Source organism: Papilio polytes, unplaced genomic scaffold (assembly GCF_000836215.1).
Source record: "Papilio polytes unplaced genomic scaffold, Ppol_1.0 DF824080.1, whole genome shotgun sequence".
Lineage (NCBI taxonomy): Eukaryota > Metazoa > Arthropoda > Insecta > Lepidoptera > Papilionidae > Papilio > Papilio polytes.
Window position 1 is genome coordinate 403,963 of NW_013525124.1, and position 24,831 is coordinate 428,793.

A 24,831-nucleotide genomic window follows, 5' to 3' on the forward strand; every position below is an offset into this window, starting at 1 on the left:
CCGACATCTTAGGCAACAAAGAAGTGTGTGTATACGCTTTATTATAATAGTATAGATATGTTCTACTGTTACGCACAAGTTTTATGTGTATTCAGTTTTTAATTATAAAATAATATATCAACAACGCATCTGCGGATGTCAATAGACAACGATCGCTTCGCTATTTCGGCGAATTAAGACCACTTGCTTGTTTGATATTAAAATTTAAACAAAAAAACCCACCAGCAAGCACTACCTTTCAGATAAAAAATCAAAATCGATCTACCAGGGGCGGAGTTATGCCGTAACATATAATAAAACATGCAGACGAATCGAGTACATCCTTCTTTTGGGAAGTCTGTTAAAGAAACACTTAATTCTAAAAACATTAGGAAGAAAATGATAGAAAACGCGACCAAAAGCTTAGTTGGATTAACATTTTAACGGTTAAAGTTTTGGCAACGTGACGTTTCATAAGAATGAACACGTTTTTGAACTTCCTTAAACACGAGTTTCGAGAAATTTCATAAAGATCGAGTTTTGTAATACCCTAATCGAATAAACGTTACTAGCTGTTCCCATGCGGCTGCATCCGTATGAAATTATGAAATATTTTATTGTTTACATTTGTCAAATTATCAATAGTAAATGTCAAAATGACATGATGACAAACCATGGCAACTTTGCTTTCTTGATGTTGGCAGCTTGTAGTTTATGGACCCTTTCCCACATAAAGGTTTTTTTCTCTTTAGGTTACTAGCGTTAAAATATTTAGCCTAAAGCGTAACGTAAGTGTAGGGCTTTTTATTAATGAAATAGGAGGCCTAATTTAAGTCCCTTTCTCTTTACCACCCTTTTCTTATAAGGAGAGGTTGGGAAGGGGAAGTGGATTTGACGGTGGAGGAGATGCATAGAAAGGGAAAATATGTTCTTTATGTGCGTCTCGTCCTCCGTCGTATAAGGGTAGGCAACGCATCTGCAATTGCGGATGTCTATGGGCAGCTGTCGCTTCGCCATTTTGGCGGCGCGCCGCTTGCTCGTTTGCCACCTTATGCTATATAAAAAAAAAATGAAAGAATTATACAAAAATATGTTGTGATTGCTGACATCCTACACCACAAAGTAGTGTGTGTTTACGCTTTATTATATTAGTATAGATTTCTTTACAATATTGGAACCAGTTTTTAAAGCAGTGAAACGTCAAATAAGATTAACTTGTAGTTTTATATTTTGGATCTGTTTATTAACGTGTATAGACCGACAAAGTCATTTGACCCGGTGGGCATGTCAAACTAAATTATGACTGCTCACTAGCGCCCTGTCAATGTCAAAATTGTCACAAGAACCTTGTACTGTGGATATCGACATATTTTATCTATCTATACTAATATTATATAGATTTGTATTTCTGGATTTCTGGATGATGGAGAAAGGACCGTATCGTATAATAAAGCGTAAACACACACTTCTTTGTTACCTAAGATGTCGGCAATTACAGCATATTTTCGAATAATTATTTTTTTAATAAAAAGCCCTACACTTACGTCACGCAACTGGCTATATATTTTAACTCCGTTAAACATAGGGGTAAATATTTTGGATAAAAAGCCTAATGTGGGAAAGAGACCATAAGTTGCTGCCAACATCAAGGAAGCAAGGTTTGCAATGGTTTGACATTATGTCATGTTATTTTGACATTTGCAATTGATAATTTGACAAATGTGAACAAGGGAAGCACTTGACACTGGCCCAATTCGCTGAGGGAGAGCCATAAACAAGAAATAGAAACAGAAATGCATGGGAACAGCTAGTTAATATTATAAATGAGAAGGTTTAGATGGATGGTTGTTAGAGTTATCCTAAACCGCTTAACGGATCTCGATATTTGTCAAAGATGTAGAGGATAGTCTGGAACACATAGGCTACTTTCGCTTGTTTTATTTTTAATTTCACGCTGACGGAATCGCGGACAAAAGCTAGTATCTATACGAATATTATAAAGAGGAAAGAATTGTATTTTTTGTATTTTTGTATGTATTGCTATATCAAAAACTACTAGGCTGATTTTAAAAATTCGTTCACTGTTAGAAAGGTTTGCGAGTATTATATGTATTTCTTAATTTCACGCAGGCGAAGTCGCGAGCAACAGCTAGTATAATAAACGGGATGTTTAAAGTAAGAAAATGGGTAAGATAGAAAATATATGAAACGTATTCTTTGCCACCCAGACGAAGTTGGGACGGATCACTAGTCAATGTACAAAGCATTTACGATTTGTTGACTAATTTTCAGCACAGAAGCAACTAATCATACATTTATTATGAAAATAAGTTTCGATATTAAATCGTAATAAAGATTATTATCGTATATTTTTATTAAGATGAAGTTCTAATAAATTCAACATTAAAAATTTAGACATAAAATTACTATTAAGATAAGATTAATTCAAAGAAATACGATAACGCCGGATTTTTTTTATAATAATAAAATCCACTAATCTGATAATTTCAAGTTATTGGAAGGCTTTTTAAGATTATTCAAACACTAGTATGTGACCTTTGACTATAGAGGACCGGACTAGGCAAGCTAAATACATTCTAACATTCGTGGAGGTCAGAGCGGGCGCACACCTTTGACTAAACTATCGGACAACTATTGTTTCGCAGCCAATTCAATTGTTTAGTTGCACAACTAAAACGCACTAGTAACTTAGCTCGAGGGCTACCTTAGGAGCCTCGGCAGGAGCCGTTACTTCGTTATTATTACCGGTTTGGGAAGCCACCGAGCTCTTAGATCGCTTCGGTGGACGCTCCATGGAGTGACTAGGCTCAACGGCCCCCGAGAGGGGACCTCGGCTTGGGCTGTCACTCAATACGCATTTAGCTTCAAGGGCGCCCGAGAAGGCCGAACCTCGACTTGATCGGTTGTTGCTATCTGAAATCTGAGTCTTCTTTACAGTTCACTTTCTACGTATCACTCCCCGAGTTACGACTGACTCTCCTTATATACCACGAACTTCGATCTTCTTTTCGTTATTCACTTGTCATTTTATTCCAGAACTTTCTCGATAGTCCGAATTACAAAAATTTCATAATGGAACATTCTCGAAGCCGTTTCGAATATTCGAGACATCGGGTCATTTTCGGCGTTCGCGGCGATCGAACATTCTGGAAAGGTCGATTATTCTTCGATTATGTTTTTTTGCTACTCATCAACGACTGTTTGTTTTAAAGAACACCAACAGATTCCCTCACTGTACTCATTAAATTCGGGAACCGAACTTAAGCAGTGACTCCGATCAAGCGCTTATCTGTGCCACTGATGTTTTTAAAAAGAAGCAAAACTTAAAAACACGTAATTTTTATTTTATAAAGATTTAATTTAATCTATTTAACTCTTGTTATCTTTTTGTGCTACCTTCGGTCAAGCTATCAATATAATTTATCTTAAATTAGGTTAATACATATGTAAATAAAGCCTTCTAGGGATGGGCGTAGATACAACCTACAGTATTGTTGAATCAATCGTTGATCACCCTTCAACTGTTTGATCGGTAACCGATTTTCGTTCAACTGGTTGAACAACGAAAATTTCAACTCATGTTTCCCTTTGAACACTAGTCTACGGGTGTTTCTTTATTGTATTATATACTAAATGTTCCCATGCGGCTTAATTTGTGTGAATTTGAAAAAAAAAATGTTTTATTTGTTTACATTTGTCAAATTCTCAATTGCAAATGTCAAAATGACATGACAAATCTTGGCAATCTTGCTTTCTTGATGTTGGCAGCAACTTATGGTTTCTTTCCCACATTAGGGTTTTTATCCAAAATATTTACCCCCTAAGTTTAATGGTGTGAAAATATGTAGTCTAAAGCGTGTCGTTAGTGTAGGGATTTTTATTAAACAAAGAGTTATTCAAAAATATACTGTGATTGCAGACATCTTAGGCAACAAAAAAGTGTGTGTTTACGCTTTATTATAATAGTATAGATGACTTAAAAAATTCAGTAGCCTTTGTGTTCTTCCAGTATCATCTATATCTGTGCCAAATTTAAGCGAGATCCTTTGATCTATAAAAACTTTCGCATTTATATTTTTTTTAGATTAATTAGTTTCTAAATCCAACTAGTATATAGATTACTTGAAAAAATCGGTTTCGTTTCGTTAATGCCAAAACTGTCAACGACCCATCCCTAGTCTTCAGACTTGGTTATTCTTCAAATAAAATGTATTACTTTATTATTTAACTAGATGTTGCCCTCAACTATGTCCGTGTGGTATTAAAAATAATAAAACATACAGGCTATATTAATTACAGATAAATTTTAAAACGGCCCAGTAGTTTTTGAGTTATTATAATATACAAAAATATAAATCTTTTCACTTTATAATATTAGGATAGACTAGCGTTGCTCGCGACTTCGTCCCGCATGAAATTAGAAATGTAACAAAAATTATAACCTATGCTACTTACAGATAAATTACCTTTCTAATGGTGAAAGAATTTTTGAAATCGTCCCAGTAGTTTTTGAGTTATTTCAATACATACAAAAATATCTTTCCTCTTTATAATATTAGTATAGATATATATGTATCTTCGTGGATGGGCCCTGTATCATTTTTATTTCGACTTTATTCAATGCCTAACACAAGTGGGTAGAACTGGTTAGATAGCGTTTCAATTTAAATAATGTTGAAGTAAAATTCAATCAATTTGTCAAAGATATTATTGCTGGTAACACTGGCTCTTTATTGACAGCTGACAGTTTTTTTTTAATTATTCAAGCCTGAATATCTTTTAATCTGTGCATAGATAATTTCGGACGGGCCGTCGGATTTCCTATTTCGATCATAAATCGTTCAAATTACGCCTCTGTTGAAATTATCTAAAATAGATAAAATACGATTCTATCAAGCTATCAGCGGGTTACCGTTTTTTAATACTAGACTAACCACTTCTTTGTTTCCAAAGAATTTTGACTTATATTACATTAGATTTACTAAATAAAAAACAAACAATTCTTTTCGCTTTACTCAATTTATTTATTCTTTAGAATGATTTATCACTATCTGTTGCCCGCGACATCGCCTGCGTGGGATTAAAAAAACAATGAAAAACATATCCTAGGTTACTCAGTGATAACGTAGTTTTTTAATGGTGAAAGAATTTTTGAAATCGACCTAGTAGTTTTTGAGGTATTTCAATACATACAAAAATACAAATCCTTCCTCTTTATAATATTAGTATATGTAGATATCGGATTTATTTAAAGGGAAAACGTTGCGTTTAAATCTGAATTTTTGTCCCAAAATGTATACGGAAACCATACAAGTGATAATTTAAAAAATAAGATACGTAGGTAACGAAATAAAGTCAATCCTTTTTTATGGGAACAGGAACGTACCGCAGAAAATCCGAGATGAACATCCCAATACCTGAAGAACTGAAGGTGCGTCAGTTTTTTCTTCAATGTCTACCCTCTCCCTCCACATTCATACACAGTTCTCCGTCATCATCTCCCCTGCCTTATCCTACTCCCGTAGGGTTGGTGCACCGAGTTTTCGTCCTCCAAATAACTCCATTATCCGTCATCTCAGTTATCACTCCCTTCTTGATCATGTCACCTTTCACGCAATCCATTCATCTCTTTCTAGGTATACCTCTACCTGTGTACCTCCACATTCATAACTAACGTCCTTCTTGTTACATGCGATTCATCCCTTCTCATAACATGCCCATACCACTCTAACCATTACTCCTTATTTTCTCAACCACTGGGACTACTCTCAAACTTCCTCTAATATACTCATTTCGTATCTTATCCAACAGTGTTACCCCACACGTCCATCTTAACATTCACATTTCCGCCACATGTATTCTCCTTTCATCCGTCCCTTTTACTGCTCAACATTTAGATCCATACATCATGACAGGTCTTACAACGGTTTTGTAAATTTTCCCCTTTATTTTATGGGGAATATGCGGGTCGCATATTACATACACAGTACCTCTTGTCATATACAATTTTACCTACTGATAAAATATGTAAATTCTACTATTTTTCTTGTTAATTTGCGCACTAGCGGAACTTTCAGACTTCCCCTATCCAGTTTAACTTTGTCGGTCTAAATGCCGAGTTGAGAGTTTAAAAACACAAAAGTATTAATATAAAGAAACCAATTTATACGCTCCCGCCCATATTTTTTTTATTCTTTGTTAATATTTTCTGCTAAAATCGAGCTACAAATACGCGTAAAATAAACTACTAACGCCATCTATAACCGATTCATACTCAACTATGTCACTATGACATTTGACAAATTTGTTTTAATTCCAAGAATATACAATAGATGTCACTATTCTAAATATGTTTTACGGATTTTAATTTCAGTGTTGTTAACATCAATTAAGAATCGATTTGGATTTCAGATAAATCATAATCGAATTCAGTTTTTGTAACATCCTTAGTGTAAAAAATGGTTCACTGAAGCCAGATCGTAACTTTTATCTCAAGCTTTTGTAGTGGATAGAAAAAAAGCAACTTATGTCTTCGTTTACATAGAACTTAAAATAAAATTTTAAATCCAAAGAGATTAATGGTTTACTAATATTTACTAAAGGAAGAGGAAGGCCGAAGAAAGTATGGATTGTGTGAAAGAGGATATGCTTAAGAAAGGAGTGGTTTCAGATATGACAGCTGATAGAGATGTATGGAAGGCCAGCACATACTGTGCCGACCCTCCATAAGGGATAAGGGCAAGTGGATGGTTTACTAATATTTTTTCTACAAATAAAAACACATTTAGAACATTTCATTTATTTCACATTACTTACAACTATATTTAAATAGATGCATTTAACCAAGGAATGTAGTTTTTACGAATTCAACACTTTAAAAAAACGTAAAATAATTAATTGTGCACTTTTAATTAAAAATATAGTCAAATTAAAATGTGAAAAAGTTACTTCTATTCTATTTCTTGTTTATGGCCCGCCCTCAGCGAAGTGGCCAGTGTCAAGTGTTTGTGGTTTTATTCTAATTTGGGAGAAACTGGCAACAAAACTCTACTTGTGGAGAAGGGTGTACAAGCGGTCTAAAAACAGTAACTTATTACCGTTAATATTTTGAAATTTACAGTAAATGTCAATTGAGGTAGTTTTTTTTTTTATTAAATTTCTTAAAGAACAACAAAGATATAACATTTTAATACTCAATATAATAATGAATTAACTTCAAATACTATTTACACAATATTAGACAAACATCGATAATTACGATCTTTCAAATGCGTGAAACACAAGAATTTTGTAATAAACTAGCTGTTGCCCGTGACCTCGTTCACGCAACATTAAAACAGTAGTCTATACTATGCCCATATGTCAGCTATCCTTCAGTGAAAGTCCTGTTTCAGAACGCGACTTACAGACAGACAAAAAAATTTAAAATGCGATTCTCGTTATCAGCAACGCAAATACATCTTCCCGAAATCTGGAATTTTTCTTTTGATGTTACAAACAGACACTCCAATTTTATTATATGTACTAACTGTTCCCGTGCGATTTCATCCGCATATAGTTATGAAAATTTTATTTTATTGTTTACATTTGTCAAATTATCAATTGCAAATGTCAAAATGACATAACATGACAAACTTAGCAATCTTGCTTCCTTGATGTTGGCAGCAACTTATGGTCTCTTTCCCACATTAGGGTTTTTATGCAAAATAATTACCCCCTACGTTTAATAGCGTGAAAATATATAGCCTATAGCGTAGCATAAGTGTAGGGCTTTTTATTAAAAAATATGCTGTGATTGCTGACATCTTAGGCAACAAAGTGTGTGTTTACGCTTTATTATAATAGTATAGATATAAATTATTCATATCCGTCTACATTCTGATGTTGTCTTTTTATATGATTTTTTAAATTAACATTCTGTGTAAAAGAAGCACTACATAATGTACATTTATATTTCTTCTCCGTGTTATGTGACTGCATGTGAACCTTAAGCCCTCTGAGCCGTGGGTAACTTTTCCCACAATATTCACAGCGGAAGTTTCTCTCCCCGCTATGTGTTGACATATGTTCTTTCAACCTCGAAGGTAAATAAAACCTTTTATCACATAAATCACATTGGTGTTTGTATATTTTTAAATGGAATCTTCTATTGTGTTCTCTTAATGATTTCCTACTGTCATATGAGCGGTCACATTCCTCGCATTGGTAACATCTTTCTTCCCCATGTTCATCTATCATATGTCGATATCTCAATATATATGAGAAGAAAACCTCATCACATTTATTACAAGGATATACAGGTTCTTTTGTATGTATTTTAGCTATATGTAGATATCTATTCCGTTTGGATTTAAACATTTTACCGCACTCATTACATGGATGATTCTCGTTGATGTTTTTATGTGTTTTTTGATGGAGTAAAAGCATTCTCTCTTGGAAATAATGTGCACCGCAAATGTCACAAATACAAGTACCGAAATGTAGGGCCATGTGTTTTTTTAAAGCGTGGAAAAATGTAAAGGAATTGTCACATTCCGTACAAGTTAATCTGCCATTAGTGAGGCGGAATTTTAAAAATTCATTATCCACTGGATATAGGACTATCTGATGGATAGTAGTGATGTGACGTTTTAATTCATCGATATTATCGATATTTTGTGTACAAAGTCTACAATCGATTCTTAGTATATCGATTTGTAGTTGTTTTTTATGTGTGATTTCCTTATATTTCTGTGGATCGTGGGTTATTGTGTGTTCTCTAAGTTTATTGGGGTCTGTGAACTGTTTTCTGCAGTAAATACAATAATAATCACTGAAAGAAGTATCAAATGGACAAACGTAAGAGTTCTCTACAATAGATATTGCGTTGTGATGTGCCATTGTCTCATTATTATTGATATTCTTTGCTTTTGAGTTTCCTTTTTGTTCTGGTATATCTGGAAATTATAAAAGACATTTAAATATAAATTACTAGCTGTTGCCCGCGACTTCATCCGCGTGGTTATAGAAAACATACGAACTATGTAAATAACAGAAAGCTACGTATCCCTCGGGAACTGAAAATTTCTCGGGGATGAACCTTATCCAATGTGTACTCCAGACTTTGTTTTATATCTGTGACAAATTTCAATAAGATATGTTGAACCGTTACAGAATGATCGAGTAAACATTAAAAAACTAAATTAATCAATCCCACGGGAACCGTTACTATTCCCGGGATAAAAAGTAGCCTATGTGTTCTTCCAGACTATGCTCTAAACCTGTGCCAAATTTCATAGAGATCCGTTCAGCCGTTTAGGCTACAAAATCTAACAAACATCCATCCATCATAACTTTCGCATTTATAATATTTATATGATATATGATAGAGGACACAACAAATATTTTAAATGTAATTCTTAAATGTTACTGATTTTAATTAAAAAAACAAACATAAAAATTACAAAAAGTTCTAATTTCAAGAATATGGCATGTGTGACAAGACTTTATATATTTTTGAGTTTTTCATTTATTTATTACTAGCTTCATGTAGCATTAAAAAAATAATGCAGTCTATGTGTTCCACACTATCCTCTACATCTATGACCATCGAGATTTATTCAACATTATTGACAGAAACTAACAAACATCCATCTAATCTTTCGCATTTATATATATTTTTTTATATAAGATGGCAAACTCGCAAGCGGCCTGAATCCACCGAAATGGAAAGCGACCACTGCACATAAACATCCACAATTGCAGCGTTGCCTACCCTTCATTGACAGAGGAGACACACATAAAGACATTTTCCCTTCCTGTGAGTCTCCTCCACTGTCAAATCCACTTTTCCTTCCCATCCTTACATTAGTAAGATTATAAATAAAGCCTTGTATCTCACCTGCATTTTCTAATTTCTTCATCTTTGTGGTAATATTTTGCATTCTCTTCAACAGAAGGCTTGTCTCGTCGACTTTTTTCCTTCTGCGCTTCAACATTTTATTCTTTTTAACTGAACTCCTTGTTATTCTCGGTATTACTTCTGGATCGTAATCAGAGTCTGGAATATTAAAAATAAATTAAAAAACATAACATAACCTTTCGGGTTCATAAACTTGCCCTTATCCCTTACGGAGGGTCGGCACAGTATGTGCTCTTCCATACATTCATATCTGTATCCACTCATTTCTTAAGCATATCCTCTTTCACACAATCCATACTTTCTTCGGTCTTTCTCTTCCTTTGTAGCCATCCACATTCATTCTTAACACTTTCTGGTTTATGTCCCCATCATTTCGTCACATAACATGTCCATAACAAACTACAAATCTTACTTCTTACTAATATTATAAATACGAAAGTTTAGATGGATGGATGGATAGATGGATGAATGGATGTTTGTTAGCGTTTGTAGCCAACACGGCTAAACGGATCACCACGAAATTTGGCACAGCTTTAGAGCATAGTCTAGAAGAACACATAGGCTACTTTTTATTCCGGGAATAGTTACGGTTCCCGTGGGATTCATTACTTAGTTTTTTAATGTTTACTCGATCATTCTGCAACGGTTCAACATATCTTATTGAAATTTGGCACAGATACAAAACAAAGTCTGGAGTACATGGGATAAGGTTCTATGTCCGGTTCCCGAGGGATACGTAGCGTTTTCGTTATTTATTTAGTTCGTATGTTTTCTAATACCACGCGAACGAAGTCGCGGGCAACAGCTAGTAATGTTTAATTGAATTAGGTAAAAAATATGATTATAGAAGTGATAATCTACTTGACTGAATCAATAGATAGCAAAACATTTTTTTTTAAACTCACTAATTTCCTCACTGTTGTGATAATTGTTTAAATCTTCACCTTCATCCAACTTCTCTTTCTTCACATCGAGTTTCAAACCTTCTTTGGTCTCTCCATCTAAAAAAAATATTTAAAATCACCTAAACTTCATAAATAGTCTATGTAACCTAAAATACTATGTTCTACATCACACCTTTTTTTTTATAACATAAGGTGGCAAACGAGCAAAGCGGCCACCTGCCCATAGACATCCGAAATTCCAGATGCGTTGCCTACCCTTATCCAACAGAGGAGACGCACATGAAGAGAATATCTCCCCTTCCTATGTATCTCCTCCTCCGTCAAATCCACTTCCCCTTCCCATCCTCTCCTTATAAGAAAAGGGTGGTAGAGAGAAAGGGACTTAAATTAGGCATCCAGCACCACACTCATCAGACGAAACACGGAATTGCTTACATTTCACGCCTGTCTTCTGTGTGGTCGTGGTATTATACCGGGCGTGCTGGCCTATTAGTGCTAAGATGTTAAAGCGGGCACTACCACTGATAAATCACCATCATCACCAGCTCACTATATATCCCTAGTGAGGGGCTGGGATCCTACCCTAAGGGTGACTAGGCCATAGTCAACCACACTGCACTGCAGGTTGACTTCTCACATATCTTTGAATTTCTTTGCCAATATGTGCATCATGATGTTGTGTTTCACCGTAAAAATGTCAGGTATTATGTACAGATGAAAAATATAAAACCACATTGGTATAGCGGGATTCGAACCCAAGACCTGTAGATTACAAATCAAGTGCTTAAATCACTGAGCTTTGGCTTCATCTATTACAAATTTCTTTGACATGTATTAAAACTTTTGCAAGGTAAGAAACATCCATCCATACTAACTTTTGCATTGATTATGACAATAGGGAGGGAAAATCAACTTGCCCTTGTCCCTACTGAGGGTAGACACAGTATGTACTTTTCATACATCTCTAACTGTCATATCTGAATTCACTCCCATATCTTCCACATCCATACTTTCTTCGGTCTTCCTCTACCTATATTGCCAACATTCAATATTAATCTCTTGTCTATGGAAAAGAGGATTACATAAATACTATTTACCATTATCTAAATGTATCTTAGCAGTGAGTAGAAGCTCTTCACAGCGCAGAACTTGTTGCCGGAATGCACAAGCTTCTCGCAGGCGGCTAACACAAGTTGCACATATCAAACGTTCCATAGATGCTCCTTCTAAGTGTGATAACTAAAAAACATTGAGATTTCTTACTACTCTAACCTTGGTTATTATAACCTGGATCTCGTTAGCAACAGTATGAATTTTGCTAGGCTATGGGAGTTTGCACATCATTGGCATAAGCAAAGATATAGACCAGAGAAGGGCGCTGGTGTGGTTGTCCACGGCGAACATATTCGTGCCCATTGTGTCGTCACACCCAAATAAATAGACAATATAATTTGTAGGGAATCAAGAAGGTGCATGCGGTCAAACCGTGTGCGCCCGCCCGCTATTCGGCCCGTGTGACCTGAGGGTCGGTGGGGCCATGGCTGGTGGTGCATTAAAAAAAATGTAACTTTGGTTGCTATTATTAGTGTAAATCTTATCTCTATCTACTTGTGGTATAGGTATTGTGCAGAATATTGGTTTGACAGGACAAGCACAAGTCTCAAGTTTATTTAAAACCGACAAAGGATCTAACAAAAAATTAACTTATGTTAAAATTTTAAGATTAAACGTCTGCCAGGGTTGAAGTGTTTTTTTGATTTAATATTTCGTTATAAATGTGTGAAAACATTACGTATTCAAACTTAACATATCTTTTAATGTAATTTAGATTATATATTTGATTAAAAATAGAAGATTTCCTTTACCAAAAGACCGAAACAATCCACAAACATATCGGAATAGATTTCTTTTTGCCCCTGCCATTCATATTCAACGTTAATTATTCGACATTTCTTTAAAGAGCCACAACATCGACATACGCCGGGATCTATAATTGGTCCTTTTCTGTTATTCGCACTCATATTTTAAATAATTCTTATATAAATATAAAACTTTTGATATGAATTCGTGTTTTGATTATAATTATATTGACATTTATCATTGACACCCACAAATTACAGATACGTAGCAAGCAGTGTTGCCAATGAAAATTTTTACTTGGCCGTGTACATCGTGTTTGTATAGAAAAAGTAATCGATGGGCCGTAGCCATAAGCAGTAAGCACCTATTCTAATGTTTTTAACTGTGTTAAAATTGACCCTCTATATTTTATAAAATCGTATATAATTTATTTGAATTTCATTATTCCCGATGACTTGTTGTTAATCAACATTTTTTATTTTTCATTCAAAGGCTATTTCAAAATTAATTTACTAAAAAAAAACGATGAATTATTGTAGATTTTGCTACAGCTTTAGGATTGCGGCAAGATTTCTTGTAAAATCTTACACTTTCCAAAAGATCTTTTTCTAAGTTTCAGGGTCTAATATGTTTTGCCATTAACATAGGATAAATTAAATGCATTTTTTTTACTTTTCTTTATTCACTGTTTTTTTAAATAAATATACACAATTTTTATGCTAACTTTTTCATTACAGTCTGTTACTTTGCGAGCTTATTTGTACTTCTTTTGAGGATAAAATGATTATTTCTTATAGAAGTGATAATATATTAGTAGATTTTTGTAATTTACTAATATATAGCTCTGGTTTACAGTGGTAGTGCCCGCTTTAACATCTTAGCACAAATAGGCCGACACACCCCCAGTAATACCACAACCACACAGGAGACAGGCGTGAAATGGAAACAATTTCGAGTTTCGTCTGATGAGTGTGGTCCTGGAGGCCTAATTCAAGTCCTTTTCTCTTTGCCACCCTTTTCTTATAAGGAGGGGAAGGGAAGGGGAAGTGGATTTGATGGAGGAGATACATAAGAAGGGGAAATATCCTCTTTATGTGCGTCTCCTCCTCTGTCGGATAAGAGTAGGCAACGCATCTGCAATTGCCGATGTTTATGGGCAGCGGCCGCTTCGCCATTTTGGCGGATTCAGGTGGCCGCTTGCTCATTTGCCAACATGTATTATTAAAAAAATATTTAGCTCTAAGCTTGTGCTAGGATATGGTTCAGAATAGTCAAATGGCGAAATCAGAACTGTCGACCACGTAAAGAATTTATCTTTTATTAATTAAAACTGGATTCCATTTCATATCCTTGATGGTGACTCTTCAAATGATTTTTAAGGCTGGCATTTTGTGTGAAAGTTGAATTGCATATATCACATTTGTACCGTCTATCATTAGTATGCGAACGCAAATGTTCCTGCAACGATTTTAATCTTGGGTAACCTTTGTCACAGAATTCACAACGAAAATTCCTCTCTCCGGTGTGTGTTGCCATATGCTCTTTCAATCTCGATGGTAAATAAAATCTCTGGTCACACAAATCACATTGATGTCTATACACTTTTAAATGTATTCTTCGATTATGTTCCATTAATGTTTTCCTTCTATTGTATACTTTGTCACATAATTTGCAGGGAAATGTTCTCTTATCACCGTGTACTTCAATTAAATGTTTATTTCTTAATGCATGTGAAAGAAAAGCCGCGTCACATTTGTAGCAATTAACTGTTGGTTTTTTCTCATGTACTGTCGCTACATGTAGATATCTGCTATATTTAGATTTAAGATTCTTACCGCAAATCTCACAAGGAAAGCACATGTCTATTTTATAATGAGTCTTTATATGTGTTCTTAAAGAAGCCTGTTCTAGAAAACAAGCACCGCAAATATCACAAATAAATTTACCAAAATGTTCAGCCATGTGTTTCTTTAACGAATCAAAATATGGAAAACTGCTTTTACATTCTGTGCAAGTTAAATTATTTAACGTCAAACGGAATTTTAAAAACTCATTTGTGATTGGATGCAACTTCAAACCATGGATAATAGTGAGGTGTTTTTTTAACGTTTCCAGATTATCGATTTTTTCTTGACATAATCGACAATCGATTCTTGTAATATCGATTTTCGGTATCTTTTTATGTTCCATCATGCTTTCGAACATTGTTTTTGGTTCGTGTGTCATTGTGTGTTCGCGTAATTCATTGGGATTTGTAAATTGGTCCTTGCAATAATAACAATAATAATTACTAACTTTGTTGTGGAACGGACAGACATAAGAATTATGAACTATAGTCACTGTGTTAGTATAAGCCATTTCTTCACGGTTAAAGGTTTTTTTCATCTTCCCTGGTATTAATTTATTTCTTTCCTGTATTTCTGAAAAATTTAAATACATATATCAAAACATAGGTAACATCATTAGTTCTTACTAAGGGCTTGTCCCACTACTGATAGAGGCTCAGATGTTTTTTTATAATGTAAGGTAGCAAACGAGCAAGAGGCCACCTGAGTCCATCGACATGGAAAGTGACCGCTGTCCATAGACATCTGCAATTGCAGATGCGTTGCCTACCCTTAACTGACAGAGGAGGAGACGCACATAAAGAGGAAATTTCCCCTTCCTATGCTTCTCCTCCATTGTCAAATCCACTTTTCCTTACCATCCTTTCCTCTAAGGGTGGAAAGGGAAAGGGACTAACATTATTATTAAAAGATAGGTTAGAAATGACGTCACTGTCAGATAAGGGAATAAAACCCGATATTTCCATCACATATTTTACATGTAAGACTGTTACCAAACAATTTACAATTTGGTGGGACAGGCTCTTAATATAATAAAGAGTAAATACACACTTCTTTGTTATATAGAATGTAAGCAATCACAGCACATTTTTGAATAATTATTTTTAAATCAAATACTCTACACTTTCAAAATGCTAAGGCTAAATATACGCTATTAAACTTCGGAAGTTAACAAATCGAACAAACCTACATGTGAGAAAGGGACCATAAACTACAAGCTGACATCATGAAAGCAAGGTTGCCATAGTAACGGTAATTATTACCCAATGTAAAAGGCCTCCGATATCATTTGTGTATTTAATTTTTGCAATTGAAAATTTTACAAATGTAAACAATAAAATAAGGTTTTCATGGTTTATGTGGACAAAGCCGCAATAAAACAGCTAGTATTATCTAAAAGTGGTGTCAATACCTGTATCATCTTGTAAATCATCCATATTAACTCTCTTTCTGCTTAAACTGTTAACCTCACTTTTCATTGTATCAGACTTTACATGTGTTGTACGAACAGATCTGCGTCTTGCAACTGTAACGGTCGCTTTCTTCGCCTTGATTAGATTTACTAATGGTTTTTCATCTGAAATTGTTAATATTTATTACTATAAATAACACCTGAATCCACCTGACTCCACTGCCTGATGCCACCTGAATCCACTGAAATGGAAAGCAACCGCTGCTTATAGACATCCGCAATTGCAGATGCATTGTCTACCCTTCATTGACGGAGAAGACGCACATAAAGAGGACATTTCAGCTTTCTATGCGTCTTTGCACTTTTCTTCCCCATCCTTTCCTCTTAAGGGTGGAAAGGGAAAGGAGCTAAAATTAGGCCTATGGCACCACACTCATCAGACTGCACGCGAAATTACTTCCACTTCACGCCTGTTTTCTGTGTGGTTGTGGTATTATACCAAGCGAGCCAGCCCATTCGTGTCAAGATGATAAAGCGGGCTCTACCACTGACTTCCTGCACTGAATGTATTAACTAACATAAATAAAATTATTCATACCTTGGTCAACATCCTCTGCCTCATCCATTTGACTATCAGCCTCCATTATTTCTAATGGTTCGGTTTTAAACTCCATTGGGTATTGTGAATCTAAAAATAACATCTTACTAATATGAATGTAAATGTTTAGATGAATTTTAGAGTTTTTATCCTAAACTGCTGAACAGATCTTGATGATGGCATAGGTGTAGGTAGTCTGGAAGAACACATAGGCTACTTACTTTTGTCTTTTTAAATTTTATGTTAATGGATTTACGGGAGAAAGCTAGTCAACAATAATAAAAAAAACAGTTTGTTATGTAAGATGTCAGAAATCACAGCATATTTTTGAATAATACATTTCTTTAAAAAGCCCTACACTTACTCAGTCTATGGGCTAGACATTTTCAAACCATTATATTTAAGTAACTATACATTATTTTATTGTTTATGTTTGTCCAATTCTGAATTGCAAATATTACAATTACCATTGCCATAATAACCTCGCTACCTTAATGTTGGAAGCTTGTAGTTTATTGTCCTCTTCCCACATGAAGGTTTTTTTCCAATTTATTTACTCCCTAAGTTTAATAGTGTGAAACTGTATGACTCAAAGTGTGTTTTAAGTAAGGAAGGGCATTTAATTAAAGAAAGAATTATTCAAAAACATGCTGTGATTGCTGACATCCAAGACCACAAAGTAGTGAGTGTTTATGCTGTATTATATTAGTATATAAGTATAGATGTACTGTTTGAAATAACTGTTTCTCACCATCTTTATTTCCCTCAAGCTTGGCCTTCATAAACACCTCTTCTGACTGCAGAACTTGCCGCCTAAAGGCACATGCTTCACGTAACCTGCACACACAGGTTGCACAGATTCCGATCTCCTTATTATCACCATCTAGGTGTGACAGCTGAAAATACATACATGTTAGTCTTGGGTAGTACACGTACGATGTACTAAAAAATAATGTTACTCAGCACTGTACTAAAAGTAACGTTACCAAACGGCTTCTGTTAATCGGACATTTAGTACCTTTAGTACAGTACTACATGATAGCGGTGTTCCCTTTTTCGTTATTTGATTTAATTGAAGCATCCACCTTTGGTAATAAGAATCAAAAGTGGATAAAGTAATTTATAACTTAAATTTATTTTCGCTAATAACATATGTTTGACACTGCTTAAATTTTGATGTGTAGTAATCTATAACCCTTGTTATATTCTATTCATGTTATTGTGTTCTCACAAATCTGAAGTACTAAAGGTACTAAAAGTGTGTACAGTGCGTTTTCCAAATTGTACTAGTACGGTGCGCACTTGCGGATGTCCGATTAAGCCCAAGACTAATACAAGACTATACAAGATAAAGTATGGAATGTGTGAAAGATACGTATTGGAGTGAATTATATGACAGCTGATATGAGTACATACTGGTAGGAAAAACGAGAAAATAGCAGGCTGGTGATAACTGAAAGTAAAAAAAATAACTCACAAGTAATCCAAAGCAATCCATAAGCATATCTGAATACACTTCTTTATTTCCCATCCATTCGTATTCCGCCGACAGGATTCGGCATTTTTTTATTGAACGACAACATCGACATAATGCTGGATCGATAATCGGTCCTTTTTTATTCTTAGTATTGATCGTTACTGCCATTTTAATCTAATTTATAGCTTTTAATATTCAATTTATATTACAATTAAAATCATAATATAAGTGACATTTCAATATCCACAAAACAATCATAGACAATAGTTTAAATCCAGGCACAGATCCAAAAAAATTACCATCGACAATTCTAAGACAGATGAGGATGATCATATTTATTACGCTAATCGATTTTATATCGATTTTGATTTGATTGAAATATCTTACAGTACGAAAGGATTTTGAGACTTTATTAAATTTGACAGAGAGGCCATAAACCTGCCGTTAGATATCCTCGTCATCATCTCCCTTAACTCATCATACTCCTGTAGGTTCAGCGCGCCGACTGCATATCCTTGTGTAATGTAAATTTTTTATAGGTATAGATAAAGTAACTTGTTGAACAATTTTATTTATAATTCAGTAATTGGCGAAGCAACATCAGCAATTGTAGATGCGTTGCCTACCCTTTATCGACGGAAGAGGAGACGGATAAAGGGGATACCCCCTTCTTATGTGTCTCCTCCACCGCCAAATCCATTTTCTAACTAAGCAATAAACTAAAGTTTTTTACAATTTCATGAGGGTAAAGCCACTCGGGAACAGCTAGTTTTATATAGAATGCTTCATCTTTATGTGATGTCTCAGACTTCCTTCTTGTGTGAACGATTTATTACATACATCACAAATATGTGGCCTAACATTTAAATGTACCCTAATATGCAGACGTAGGCCTATCTCAGTTCTCAATGTCTTATTACAGAACTGGCAAATAAAATTTTTGCCGGCAGAATGCAATAATAGGTGATTTTTCAATATAATTTTGGATGCATATAATTGCCCGCATTCATCACATCGGTATTTCTTGTCGCCCGTATGTTGAAGTCTTTTGTGGCATAAAACTTCGTGTGGGAAAGAAAATTTTCTCTCACAAATATTACAAGTGGGTGCTGGTATGCCATGCTTCTCTTCTAAATGTAAGGCTTTCGTATGCTTTGATACTTTTTCACTACACAAGTGACACGAACGAGGAGGTACACGAATCTCTAGGTGTATTTTTCTGTAATGTTTCGTAAACGCACCTCTGGTCAAATAATTCTTCTTGCAAATGTTGCAATTGTGAAAAACTATGCCATCATCGTTACGTATGATAGTAAAATTTATCAACGACAATACATCATCATCTAAAACAGAAAATTGTACTTAGATACTTATAAAAAAAGATGGAATGGGATATGATGAGACGGGATGAGATGAGATGAGATGGGATTAGATGAGACGGGATGAGATGAGATAAGATGGGACGAGATAAGGTGAGATGGGATGATATAAAAATAATTAAAAGGGAAGTGTATTTCATGAGGCGGACCCTCAAGGGGAAAGTTACTTTATCACCTTATGATATAAAAATAGTGGGGCCACCTTACATAAAAGTCAGCCAGCCAATAAAAGGTACGATTTGATCTACTAATATTTCCTTTAACCATGCCAACTAATCTCTAGGCTTGTGCTAGGATATGGTTCACAATAGTCGAATGGCGGAATTGAAACCCTCGACTGCAAGATCGGTAGTCCGTACCCCAAACCATTAGGCTGTTAACGCTTTAACTGATATATGAATTATGAAGACAGAGTCCAGTGATATTGTAAAATAAATGAAGAATCTTACTAATATTATAAATGCGAAAGTTTAGACGGATGTTTGTTAGTTTGTAGCCTAAACTGCTGAACGGATCTCGACGAAATTTGTCATATATTTAGAGCATAGTCTGTAAAAGCACATGAACCAATAAGTTGCAACATTTGAATGGAAAAATAAATAAATTTTGTTTGTTTTAATAATTATATTTTATTCACAATTATACAAAATTTGAGTTGGTACAAACGTTGAATTAAAAAAAAAAGGTTTTTAAATTTTTTCACATAAATTCTCTTTTCAAGTTGAAATTCTTAAAATTAACAAATTACAAACTAACCAAGAATATAAAAATACTGACTTTTTAATGTACAAAATAATTTTACCATATTCAGAAACATATCGTGATTTTTATATTCCTGGTTGAATTATTTTTAGGCAAAATTTGTTACAACTGAGAAATAGAAGCGACAAAGGCTAACAAAAGTAAAAATAATATTTTAGAAAAAGAAATAATACGAAATATATATTATTTATAAAAGAAATTTCCTTTAACAGAGTATTGAAATTAAAAAAAATATTAAAAAAATACAGACGAGGTGTAACAAAATTTTTCACCAGTACTTTCTCTGAAAGGTACTATATCAGTTGTTAAATTTAGTGACACCTTTTGTAAACCAAACAGTGTTACAAAATGTAATATAAACATTTGAATACAATTTATTATAATGACATATGGTTCTAAGGATTCATCAATAGATGGCGTTAGCGAGATTACGAGTCTCAAAAAATCAAAAATGTTTCAAGTGTACATGCCTCTTCTATATATTTTTTAAATATGTTGAAATTAATGTATTGCTACAAGAGATAAAATTTTTTTAACTCATGCAACCATCGAAACGATTAAATAAAACAGACAGAAATCGATAATATATCGATTTTTATTACAGACGTCAACATTTGACTAAACTATCGCACAACTGTTTAGTCGTGGTTTGATTTAAGTAGTGAGCATTGGTTTTTTTCTTATTTTTTTTATTTACATACATTAAAGAAATATATAATAATATATATAATAATAATGAGCTTATGGTGCACATTACTCGATTGTTAGTTGTACTTTGGCTGCGAAACAATCGACAATCATACAACAGTGCGATATTTAGTCAAAAGTGTGCGCCCGCTAATATAAATCAATGTACAATCGGGAAAATCCGAGGTGTTCCATTTACGAAAAAATTGTGAGATTTTATTTTTAAGTGTTGGTAACATTATTTTTTTGCTATAAAAAACTTCGTTGATAAGTGTTAAAAGTAAAACACCAAGATATCCTGATTGTATATAACTAAAATAGTGTCGGTGGCTCAGTGGTTTAAGCACTTGACTTGTAATCTACAGGTGTTGGGTTCGAATCCCGCCGTACCAATGTGATTTTCGATTTTTCCGAATGTACATAATTTATCCGACATTCTTACGGTGAAGGAAAACATCGTGATGCCTGCACATATCGGCGAAGAAATTTAAAGATATGTGTGAAGTCAACCAACCAGCATTGGGCCAGCGTGGTTGTCTATGGCCTAGTCACCTTTAGGGTAGGCTCCAAGCCTCTCGGTGGGGACATATAATGAGCTGGTGATGATATAATTAAAAGTTGACACTTGGATGATATTTCATCATATGATAGTTCAGACTCGCTTTTTGAACAAACGCTTGTCCACATTCCTTGCAAATATTACGTCTATCACCCGTATGTATCCTTTCGTGTAAATTTAAATTAGTTTTCCTTACGAATGATTTCCTGCAAAAACTACAATGATGGTCTTTTACTGTTTTATGTTTATATTTATGTTTGTACAAACTTTCAATACTGAATGATTCGTAGTCACATAAATCACATTTTCGTTTCTCACCTAACATATGGAAAGCTTTTTTATGTTTATTTAACTGTACTCTTGTATTAAACACGCTGTTACATGCTTTACATTTGTGTCTGTCATCGATGTTATGTACTTCTAGTTTATGTACTGTATATTGCGCTATTGTCATAAATTGTGAATTACATAACCGACAATTGTAATCCGGTATTTTATAGTGTTTAGATTTAACATGTTTACGCAGGGAAGTCAATTTGTAACGTTTATTGCAATGCCCGCAGAGGTAAGCGTCGCCATCTTTCTTATAATCTTCAGATTGCAGTCGGAATTTTGGCGCGCTTCCGCCGTCTGGAGATAGAAAAATATCTTTTGAGTCTATGGAACTTTGCGTCTATGATTTTTGTTTGCTTATCTAATATCACTACGGGACTTTTAGATAACGGAATCCAAGGGAGAGTTCTATTAGTGGGATACATTATAGTTACATTTTATTCGATATTTTATATGCGTCAAATCAAACTAATCAATATCGTTTTTACAAACTAAAGCGATGTTGAATACTTTGCGGGTCACGTAATGTTTATGTACTAATAGTACTAAACAATAAAATATTAGTAAGTGTCCAATTCGACGGTGGCGTTGACTGAGACGTGAAAAACCTAATAAATGCAGGTTGAATGCTTTGATGCGTTGGAAGCTTATAGGACAGATCTGCAAGTCCATCATAAGACCGCGTATTGTATGGATCTGAATGTTTGGTCAGCAAAGTTGCGAATGAAAGGAGATGCGGCTGAGATGCGTATGTTAAGATGGATGTAAGTGACAAGAATAGATAAAGTTAAGAATGTGTATATTAGAGGAAGTTTGAAAGTACCGCCAGTGGTGGAGAAATTGAGAAGCAAAAGGTTAGCATGCTATGGAGATGTTATGCGAAGACGATTGGGATATAAATCAGAAAGTGTTAAGATTAAATGTGGATGGCTACAAAGGTAGAGGCAGACAGAAGAAAATATGGATGGATTGTGTGAAAGATGTTATGCTTCAGAAGGAAGTGGATTCAGATATGACTGATATGGACGGAAGAGCAGCACATACGTGATATTAAGATAGGCAATACAAGCTACGGTTTGTTTGTGTTTGTTTGGTAGTGGAACACCAACAGATTACCCGATTGTACATAATCAAAAGTTAACATTTGGATGATATTTCATCATATGATAGTTCAGACTCGCTTTTTGAACAAATGCTTGTCCACATTCCTTGCATATTTTAGATTTTTCACCAGTATGTATCGCTTCGTGTGAATTTAAATGACTTCTCCTTGCGAATGATTTCTTGCAAAAACTACAGTGGTGATTTTTTATCTTTTTATGTGTTAATTTATGACGAGTCATTCTGTCCACAGTGTAGCATTCATAATTACAAACATCACATTTTTGTTTCTCACCTAACATATGAAAAATTTTCTTATGTTTATTTAACTGTGTAGTCGAGTTAAACATTTTATTACATGCTTTGCATTCATGTCTATCATCGATGTTATGTACTTCTAGTTTATGTAGTGTATATTGTGGTATTGTTTTAAATTGTGAATTGCATAACTGACATTTGTAAGTAAGTATTATTTCATAGTGTTTAGTTTTAACATGTCTACGTAGGGATATAAATTTATAACGTTTATTACAATGACCGCAGAGGTAAGGGTCGCCATCTTTCTTATAATCTTGAGATTGCAGTCGGAATTTTTTTGCGCGTCCGCCGCCTGGAGATAGAAAAATATCTTTTGAGTCTATGGTTTTCTTTTGTCTTTTGTTGGAGTCATTTTTGTTGTCTCTTATATGTTCTGTATTTGTATAAAAAATGTTGCGTATGTCTGTGCGGGTCTTTTAGACAACGCAATTCAAGGGACAGTTCTATTAGTGTAATATATTATACAGGATGTCCCACAAAGTAATGTCAAGCGGAGATCTCGAGATGGACCAATCCTTTACGTACCCGAATCACCCCCATGTAAGTCCCGCGATTTTTTTTTTTATTTTTTTTTATTGTGAATATTTGAAAATGTTTGACCGTAACAACTTTAAAATTTAAAAAATAACTGTAAGACTTCTTCAAGGTTTTTTTTTCAAACTTCACGAAACCCCTTTGAGTGATTAGGGTACTTAAAGTGGTGCTCTATCTCTGGCTCTCTGCTTGATACTACTTTCTGAGGACACCTGTATATAGTTAAATGTTACTCGATATTTTATAAGCGTGATTAATCGTGATTTTCTATCATGAGTTAAAGCTTTTAGTAAGATATGATTACCCATTTTTATTTTATTTCCAACGACACTCGATTTTTTTATTATGAAATGAAAATTAGAGAAGTAAAATTTGCATGCATATCTCCTATAACGGTTATATACTAATAACTAATACTAAACAATAAAATAGTAATAAGTGTCGAACAATTTGTCTTGTTTATATATGTTGACGTAGTTAGCTGTTTACCATATTTAAAAAAAGTTAAAAAGGAGTATTCAACGTCACCTACATTAATTTTATAAACTAAATGTAAAATCTAAATCGGAAACGGGACGGCGCGGCGCGGCGTTCATAGTTAAGGACGCGGTCGACGAAGGCCGACGTAACTCCACGCGTGCGAGCTAACCGTCGGTGATTATTCCCAACCGTCACCCAGCTCTGTCCCCACGTGGCGACAGATGAAAATAAAAAGTTTCATCCGTCCCACCTTTTACGACGAAGGGATGGTTGGAACTTTTTTATTACTTAACGGTTCCATCTGTCACCTTATTCGTGATAGTGGGACTAAAAGGTGGGACGGATGAAACTTTTTATTCACATCTGTCGACACGTGAGGACAGAGCGGGGTGACGGTTAGGAATAATCCCCGTGAGGTGTCGCTCATTGCGTCGCGCCTCCTTCCCCCCTAAAAACGCAAATTATGTCTGTCCAGTAACATAACTTTCCCTCCAAGAAGGTCAATGGCAGGCTAAAAAAAGGATACTCCCTATCACAAAATGTGGATGAAAAGCTAAGATACATTGACTACCATTTCTTCTCTCAAACTAAGAAAAAACAATTTAATTATAACGTAACTTAGTTATGGTATCTTTAATGTAGGGTATTGTGATTTCAAGGTAGCGACTGTTACGGGGGG

General features: G+C 34.6%; 3 protein-coding genes across 9 annotated transcripts in view; all 3 read right to left on the bottom strand.

Moving 5' to 3' along the window:
• Positions 1-7,819: 7,819 nt before the first annotated feature.
• LOC106099979 (zinc finger protein 28-like) lies at positions 7,820-12,913 on the bottom strand. Of its 4 annotated transcripts, none has more exons than XM_013278680.1 (5): positions 12,672-12,913; positions 11,904-12,045; positions 10,846-10,902; positions 9,881-10,039; positions 7,820-8,936 (listed from the first exon to the last, which is right to left on the bottom strand). In XM_013278680.1, the coding sequence occupies exons 1-5, from the start codon at positions 12,825-12,827 to the stop codon at positions 7,858-7,860; spliced, it is 1,593 nt and encodes a 530-aa protein (XP_013134134.1). In that variant the 5' UTR covers positions 12,828-12,913; the 3' UTR covers positions 7,820-7,857. The 4 variants fall into 4 exon arrangements, with proteins under 4 accessions (XP_013134134.1, XP_013134133.1, XP_013134132.1 ...); XM_013278679.1 differs by having other exon boundaries at positions 10,819-10,902; XM_013278678.1 differs by having other exon boundaries at positions 10,807-10,902; positions 12,672-12,912.
• A 1,051-nt stretch (positions 12,914-13,964) lies between these two features.
• LOC106100015 (zinc finger protein 184-like) lies at positions 13,965-18,462 on the bottom strand. The gene is made up of 5 exons (XM_013278742.1): positions 18,000-18,462; positions 17,274-17,418; positions 16,523-16,612; positions 15,925-16,089; positions 13,965-15,086 (listed from the first exon to the last, which is right to left on the bottom strand). The coding sequence occupies exons 1-5, from the start codon at positions 18,165-18,167 to the stop codon at positions 13,987-13,989; spliced, it is 1,668 nt and encodes a 555-aa protein (XP_013134196.1). The 5' UTR covers positions 18,168-18,462; the 3' UTR covers positions 13,965-13,986.
• An 88-nt stretch (positions 18,463-18,550) lies between these two features.
• LOC106100017 (zinc finger protein 567-like) overlaps positions 18,551-24,831 on the bottom strand; it is a 14,868-nt gene continuing 8,587 nt past the window's right edge. For 2 of the 4 annotated variants that reach the window (XM_013278743.1, XM_013278747.1), the window contains exons 6-7: positions 23,353-23,430; positions 21,371-22,016 (exon numbers count right to left, since the gene is read on the bottom strand). In XM_013278743.1, the coding sequence (XP_013134197.1) occupies positions 21,439-22,016; positions 23,353-23,430 (656 nt within the window). In that variant the 3' untranslated portion in view covers positions 21,371-21,438. Of the gene's footprint in view, positions 19,343-21,370; positions 22,017-23,352; positions 23,431-24,831 lie in introns of those variants that run through there. The other 2 variants (XM_013278746.1, XM_013278744.1) reach the window with 2 other exon arrangements.

What these genes read in the sequence shown, in the direction of transcription:
- LOC106099979 (XM_013278678.1), bottom strand. Translation starts at nt 12,827, where the DNA reads ATGAGTGCGAATAACAGAAAAGGACCAATTATAGATCCCGGCGTATGT. An exon ending in TGGATTGTTTCGGTCTTTTG is followed by an intron (nt 12,046 to 12,671) that starts GTAAAGGAAATC and finishes AATGTTTTTTAG; the next exon opens with TTATCACACTTAGAAGGAGC. An exon ending in GAAGAAATTAGAAAATGCAG is followed by an intron (nt 8,937 to 9,880) that starts GTGAGATACAAG and finishes TATAATTTCCAG; the next exon opens with ATATACCAGAACAAAAAGGA.
- LOC106100015 (XM_013278742.1), bottom strand. Translation starts at nt 18,167, where the DNA reads ATGGCAGTAACGATCAATACTAAGAATAAAAAAGGACCGATTATCGAT. An exon ending in GGCAGAGGATGTTGACCAAG is followed by an intron (nt 16,090 to 16,522) that starts GTATGAATAATT and finishes TAACAATTTCAG; the next exon opens with ATGAAAAACCATTAGTAAAT. An exon ending in TGATTTACAAGATGATACAG is followed by an intron (nt 15,087 to 15,924) that starts GTATTGACACCA and finishes TAAATTTTTCAG; the next exon opens with AAATACAGGAAAGAAATAAA.